This window comes from Electrophorus electricus, chromosome 5, assembly GCF_013358815.1.
Source record: "Electrophorus electricus isolate fEleEle1 chromosome 5, fEleEle1.pri, whole genome shotgun sequence".
NCBI classification, from domain to species: Eukaryota; Metazoa; Chordata; class Actinopteri; order Gymnotiformes; family Gymnotidae; genus Electrophorus; species Electrophorus electricus.
Window position 1 is genome coordinate 732,501 of NC_049539.1, and position 8,361 is coordinate 740,861.

The window sequence follows — 8,361 nt, forward strand, 5'->3', positions numbered from 1 at the left end:
TCCTACGAGCCACAGGGTGGTGCTTAAACTAAACAAACAGCAACTATGTCCTGAACTCACCTCAAACACATGAGCGGAAGCCAGGGCTATGTCATCGTCCTCTATCACACAGCAGTATGAGTTGTTTGGCCTCCCTGGTTTATTGGGACACATTTTGGAAGGCTGGGAAAGCAAACCTGTCCAGTGGCTATCAGTGTGATTAGACTGAGAGAAAAGGATTGTGATTATAGTTTCATAAAACAACAAGAGTACATTTGATTTTTGATTTTTATATTTTATGGACGAGTCAAAGAGATTAAGACAAATGAATAACAAGAAGACATTTTATATTTGGGTTCTTTGAGGAGGTTGTGAAGGGAGCTTTGGAACAGCATCTGAGGTTTTCATCTCATCTCAGTGCAACTCACCATCTGTCCCCCAGGCAATGAACAAGAGACCCACTATAACCAGCTATGTGACCCAGAGTACAGAACAGGTGAAATTGATTCAGAAGCCACGAGTCTCAACTGGGTACAACTGGCTATGTTTTCCAGTTGAAAAGCTTAATGATTACATTTAAGTCTGAATGTGGATGATTTGCATCTGATCTAAATGAAGTAGCACATCTAACATGGTAAATGATGCAGACTCAAGCTGAATGTTGGTTCAATAACTACAGTGAGGGGGTGAAGTTGTTAAAGTTTGTGCTTCTCTTCATGACTCACGATAATGGCAGATGGTCCCTACACTACCAAATTGAAGGAGATATTATATTATTAAAATATAATAATGATATTATGAAAAGAACTAAAGATGCACAGCAAATACAGCTACATGCGTCACGACTGGCCACACCCTAGCATCCTCGTTGCCATGGTTTCCCTGTCTCGTGCATTTGTTTAACTTTACTTCTTTGTTGTGGTTCTGTTTTCTCCGCCCTTCATGAGATGCATCTAGTTAAATATCGTTTAATCTTATTGGTACAGGTTTTTAAAATGTTATTTTGATGCCCAACGCGTGTGTGTGTGTGTTCATTCTAGTTGTTCGTATTCTTACCTTGTGTTATCATCCTCATTCTCGCTAATGTTAGTTATTTTTTCATTACTTTCAGAAACCAAATGAAACATGGATTACAAAAATCTCGAATTGCCTCCTATATCAAATGTTTTTGTAACTTACGACACTTGGACCTCTGTGTCTGTGTTTTACCACATACATAACTCTGTGATACTTCTAATACGTTTTCCTCTACATACACAAAATATCATCTTATTACAGAAAAATCAACAAATGAAACCAGCACCTGACATTCTCAACTGTCCTCTACAGATAGCACACACAGAACGTCAAGCAAATAGCCGAGTCATTAAATGAACCTTTACAAAACACCAGTGAGGACAATGATAGGGATGGATTGTTTACGAACGCAGAAAACCTCATTATTGTCAATATTAAGCAGCAACCCTGGTTGCTTGGCAATGAACAAACAAAACTAATAAGATTCTGTAAGCCCCTGTACACACACACACACACACACACACACACACACACGTCACCTAATGTACAGTCCATAGTAACAAGACTCTGTAAACACCTGTACACACTACATCTAATGTACAACCCAAAGTTCAGACCTGATCAGAACAATTTTACACGAGCCAGTGTGTGTTTGAAGTCTGAACAGTTAAGTCTAGAAAAGTGTTTACTGCTCGTACTATGAAACAACATGAAACAAACTAACAAAATCACTCTTACTGATTATAATTCCATGTTGTTATTATCTCAAAATATTACATTGAAAATAAAAAGTTTAGTCAACTAAGTTGGCTAACAACTGGCTAGATTTTCATGCAGATAAATCACAATATGCAATTCAAATGTTGCATCACACATCATCTAAAAGCTTATTTTAGAGGAAATAAAATGTTAATCAGAGTATCAAAACAGTTAGAAACATCATTAGAAATCCCTGAAACAGCTGTGTGCTCTGCCTGTCTGAGAGAGAGAGAGAGAGAGAGAGAGAGAGAGAGAGAGAGAGAGAGAGAGAGAGAGAGAGAGAGGAGAGAGGAGTCTCATACCGTTGTGGTCCAGCTCCTGAACAGACTGGTGTGCATCTCCACCAGTATGAGGATTATACACTGTGTAAGGTCACAGAGATCCTATTACTGGGGCTCTTAGTTGGAGCTAATTTCCTGTGATGTAATCATAAACCTTTTGCATTTATGACATGAGACGTAGCTAAAACAATTCCAAATGATAATGTCCCTGGTTAGACAATGATCAGTGAGATCAAATGATGACTTGTGACTTTGAGATGCTTAAATGGTTTTTCTGAACCCAGAGCAAACTATAAAAGATGAAGTTTAGTTAGTTTTCTGCTCAAAGATATTTCAGTTCAGTGCTGAACACCACACTGCACTGATCTAATATATGTAAAGAAAAATAAAAAATATCTGCTGTTTCAAAGATAGTTGAAAGGTGTTATGCTATTACTCACTAACAGTGCTGCCCAGCAGAAAAATACATAAATCCTGTCCTTATACATAGTGAGCAGTGAAAGAGGAACTGGACACTGAGCTATGAAGGTCGTGTTAATGAGGAAATAAATGAAGGGAATGAACACGCACGCACGCACGCACACACACACACACACACACACACACACACAGAGGGGAGTGCAGTGAAAAGACTGCCCCTGGTCATAAAATGAATCACAATATTGCATTTTGTTATAGAGGTATACTGTTACACTAAAAAACCTAAATACAATTTACATTAATGAATAAAATTATTTTAAAAGGGTGTTTGAAGTTAATCAGAAACCTGATAACATCTGTCATCAACAAGAAGACTCCAACATCAGCACCACGACTTTCACTATTCTGTGAACAAAGAAAAAAATGCACCATCTGTTTCATTACAGAATACAATAAACAAGAGCACATCTGTGTGAATCCAAACTTTTGTGGTTGATGAGTGTGTGGACCTCAGAGCATTAATTTAAGAAAACAGAGTATTGTTTAACAGGAGGGATTACCAGATTATATATCTCATTAACTATGGATTATGTTGGATTATACTGGATTACAGGGGATATCAAGAAGATCCCAGCACTCACTGCTAATGGGACTTTCTTGTTTACTGGATGTCATATTGCATAATAAAATGAACAATTTCGATGTACTAAAGGCACAGGGTAATATATCTAACTCTTCTTACAAAAACAATTTCCTATCAAATGAAATCATGGTTAAGGCTTCCTTCAAATCAATACAACTAAAAATTCAATTAAATGGAGTTAAAGGCCAAGGTCAAACCAAATAAAATATAACGCTTTTTACAACAGATGTTGTCACAAAGCAGCTTTACAAATGTCTGAGTCCAAACCCCCAGTGAGCAAGACATGGGTGACAGTGGCAAGGAAAAACTCTCTAGATGACGAGGAACCTTGAGAGGAACCAAAACTCAAAGAGGAGCCATCCTCCTCTGGGTGCTAAATAATAATAATAATAATAATAATAATAATAGCAATAATAATAATAATAATAATAATAATAATAATAATAATAATAATAATAGACACTCAAAGGGGGGCCATCCTCCTCTGGCTGCTAAATAATAATAATAATAATAATAATAATAATAATAATAATAATAATAGACACTCAAAGGGGGGCCATCCTCCTCTGGGTGACAACAGTCACTACAATAATAACAATTTTAGGAGAAAAATAATATAATATATAATCTCAATATAACCTCTTGTCCCGAGGTGTGCACGTGTCTGAGACCCATCCCGCAAGAGAACGTCCATCAAGCACAATGGAGAAGTAGCTGGCTGGGGGGAGGTGTGGTGGGCTACAGCAGGGGAGATCAGGGGGTGGTGGGAGTAGCCATGGCAGCTGAGATGGGTTGAGGCTCAGTAACATCATGACATCAGGGGTAGGTGAACCTCAGCAGATAGAGAAACCAGATTATTAGGCATGTCCAGGTACGAGGGGGTGTAAATTAGGGAACTATAAAATGGTGGTGCGTGTGCATCATGAGACTCCACGTTTCACCAGTTTTAGCAAAATTATGTTGTTTACCTCACCATCTCCTGCGAAGAGCAGATACGACAAACAGACACTTCTTGAGATTAATCATCGCTGTGTAAACATCATTTTGGACCATCCTTTTGACTTCAAAAAACTACCTCCAGAGCTAATCAGGACACTGAGACCAAACACCCCGTTTATCCCGACCAGCGCCGAGACCGTAAACATAGACGGGGTAAGTGGGGTAAGAAGTTTGTCTGCTGGGCTGAGGCTAAACCCATAACAACTGTGCCCTGGAACACATCAACAGATGTGTGGACAGAGTGAAAACTCACAAACAAATAAAACTGCTCAAAGCAAGAGACCCTTCAGGTCTGGAGACCAGGAGACTTACAGGTCAGCCAGAGCCAAGCTCAGAAGAGGTACCTCAAAAACACTTCAAATCCTCTGACTCTCAGCATATGTCCCGAGGCTTACAGCCAATCACTGACTCCAAACCAGCCAGTTCTGGGCCCCCTAAGAACCGTACCTCACTCCCTGACAAACTCAACCACTTCTGTGCTCACTTTGACAAAGAGGCTTTCTCCAAAACCTATCGCCCATAAGATGAGCAGCCTGTTACAATCTCCACCGCAGATGTCTGCTGCACTCTGACACACTTCCCTACTCCCAGTTCCTGGTCCCCATACTTCTCACCTGGTCTCTCTCCATCGTCAGTAAGAAGCTTGGCTTCTTCCACCTATAGAGGCTAGACAGAACCCTGGCTCAAAGTTCCCTCCACCTCTCTTATAGACTCACAGTCACATCTTTTCCGGCCCCTGTAGAAGGTGTGGTCTACACTTGCAAAAAGGGAGTTGGTTCTCAAATCTGCTACATTAACGTGATGTCCACAAATTATTATGTGTGAGTGACATGCTGCCGAATTCTGTACTGGTAATGCTATGAAGAAAAGGTACAAACACAGTACCTGACAGGTATAACCGCAGTACCTGACGGATACAACTGCAGTACGTGACGGGTACAACCGCAGTACGTGACGGGTACAACCGCAGTACGTGACGGGTACAACCGCAGTACCTGACGGGTACAACCGCAGTACGTGACGGGTACAACCGCAGTACCTGACAGATACAACCGCAGTACGTGACGGGTACAACCGCAGTACCTGACGGGTACAACCGCAGTATGTGACGGGTACAACCGCAGTACCTGACGGGTACAACCGCAGTACGTGACGGGTACAACCGCAGTACCTGACGGGTACAACCGCAGTACGTGACGGGTACAACCGCAGTACCTGACGGGTACAACCGCAGTACGTGACGGGTACAACCGCAGTACCTGACACTGGCCACAGTTTTTCCAATTTACAGCACAGGCAAAGGACTTGATTGATACTGTACTGATACTGTTGAGCAAGTTGTTTTAATGGAAATAGTTTTAGACTTTGCTGGAGGTTTGTGCCCCTGATAACAATAGACTCTGAGGACTCGTAGATCACTTGGGACTTAATGGTGCCTAAGATCATGACGAGATATGGAGAGGCAGCAGATCAGATTAAGATCATGTTTTACGCTCTCACAGACAGTACTGCACTGTCAAATATTTTATTTTATGTACTTTTTAAATATTTACTTTAATTTATTTCTGTTCAACATTATTGGTTACTGTTTAAAACAATTTAATGATTTTTATTTTTGTCAGGACACAAAAAACACATGGGAAATGTGGGAGCTAGTGCTGAAGGAACTAAGAAATTTACATGAAACATACACAGACCAGAAAAACACAAAACACAACACAGACCAGAGACACACAACACAGGCCAGAGAAACACAAAACACAACACAGACCAGAGAAACACAACACAGGCCAGAGAAACACAACACAGGCCAGAGAAACACAAAACACAACACAGACCAGAGAAACACAACACAGGCCAGAGAAACACAAAACACAACACAGACCAGAGAAACACAACACAGGCCAGAGAAACACAAAACACAACACAGGCCAGAAAAACATAACACAGGCCAGAGAAAGACAACACAGTCCAGAGAAACACAAAACAGAACACAGACCAGAGACACACAACACAGGCCAGAGAAACACAACACAGGCCAGAGAAACACAAAACACAACACAGACCAGAGAAACACAACACAGGCCAGAGAAACACAAAACACAACACAGGCCAGAGAAACACAACACAGGCCAGAGAAACACAAAACACAACACAGACCAGAGAAACACAACACAGGCCAGAGAAACACAAAACAGAACACAGACCAGAGACACACAACACAGGCCAGAGAAACACAAAACAGAACACAGGCCAGAGAAACACAACACAGGCCAGAGAAACACAAAACACAACACAGGCCAGAAAAACACAAAACACAACACAGGCCAGAAAAACACAACACAGGCCAGAGAAACACAAAACAGAACACAAACCAGAGAAACACAAAACAGAACACAGACCAGGGACACACAACACAGGCCAGAGACACACAAAACAGAGCACAGACCAGAGACACACAACACAGGCCAGAGAAACACAAAACACAACACAGGCCAGAGAAACACAAAACACAACACAGGCCAGAGAAACACAACACAGGTCAGAGAAACACAAAACACAACACAGGCCAGAGAAACACAACACAGGCCAGAGAAACACAAAACACAACACAGACCAGAGAAACACAACACAGGCCAGAAAAACATAACACAGGCCAGAGAAACACAACACAGGCCAGAGAAACACAACACAGGCCAGAGAAACACAAAACACAACACAGGCCAGAAAAACACAACACAGGCCAGAGAAACACAACACAGGCCAGAGAAACACAAAACACAACACAGACCAGAGAAACACAACACAGGCCAGAGAAACACAAAACACAACACAGGCCAGAAAAACATAACACAGGCCAGAGAAAGACAACACAGTCCAGAGAAACACAAAACAGAACACAGACCAGAGACACACAACACAGGCCAGAGAAACACAACACAGGCCAGAGAAACACAAAACACAACACAGACCAGAGAAACACAACACAGGCCAGAGAAACACAAAACACAACACAGGCCAGAGAAACACAACACAGGCCAGAGAAACACAAAACACAACACAGACCAGAGAAACACAACACAGGCCAGAGAAACACAAAACAGAACACAGACCAGAGACACACAACACAGGCCAGAGAAACACAAAACAGAACACAGGCCAGAGAAACACAACACAGGCCAGAGAAACACAAAACACAACACAGGCCAGAAAAACACAAAACACAACACAGGCCAGAAAAACACAACACAGGCCAGAGAAACACAAAACAGAACACAAACCAGAGAAACACAAAACAGAACACAGACTAGGGACACACAACACAGGCCAGAGACACACAAAACAGAGCACAGACCAGAGACACACAACACAGGCCAGAGAAACACAAAACACAACACAGGCCAGAGAAACACAAAACACAACACAGGCCAGAGAAACACAACACAGGTCAGAGAAACACAAAACACAACACAGGCCAGAGAAACACAACACAGGCCAGAGAAACACAAAACACAACACAGACCAGAGAAACACAACACAGGCCAGAAAAACATAACACAGGCCAGAGAAACACAACACAGGCCAGAGAAACACAACACAGGCCAGAGAAACACAAAACACAACACAGGCCAGAAAAACACAACACAGGCCAGAGAAACACAACACAGGCCAGAGAAACACAAAACACAACACAGACCAGAGAAACACAACACAGGCCAGAGAAACACAAAACAGAATACAAACCAGAGAAACACAAAAGAGAACACAGACCAGGGACACACAACACAGGCCAGAGAAACACAAAACAGAACACAGGCCAGAGACACACAACACAGGCCAGAGAAACACAACACAGGCCAGAGAAACACAAAACAGAACACAGACCAGAGAAACACAACACAGGCCAGAGAAACACAAAACAGAACACAGGCCAGAGAAACACAACACAGGCCAGAGAAACACAAAACACAACACAGGCCAGAAAAACACAACACAGGCCAGAGAAACACAAAACAGAACACAAACCAGAGAAACACAAAACAGAACACAGGCCAGAAAAAAACAGAATGGAACACAGACACAGGCTATGATGGCAGTGTTAAGTCCCTCATAAGTGTATGAAGATGAACCAATGAACTGCATGAGTGAGCAACATAAACCGTTTGGAGAATCAGGCGAGAATGATGACCAGGTGTAGAGGTCAGTATTCAGGGAGGCATCACAGAGAATGAGCCAATGACACGCTTCTGTAAAGCACCTTCA

General features: G+C 42.0%; 1 protein-coding gene across 3 annotated transcripts in view; it reads right to left on the reverse strand.

Moving 5' to 3' along the window:
• Positions 1-2,071, reverse strand: part of trpa1b (transient receptor potential cation channel, subfamily A, member 1b) — a 23,173-nt gene extending 21,102 nt beyond the window's left edge. For 2 of the 3 annotated variants that reach the window (XM_035525893.1, XM_035525892.1), the window contains exon 1: positions 61-1,054. In XM_035525893.1, the coding sequence (XP_035381786.1) occupies positions 61-153 (93 nt within the window). In that variant the 5' untranslated portion in view covers positions 154-1,054. Of the gene's footprint in view, positions 1-60; positions 1,055-2,057 lie in introns of those variants that run through there. The other variant, XM_035525890.1, reaches the window with a different exon arrangement.
• Positions 2,072-8,361: the final 6,290 nt, after the last annotated feature.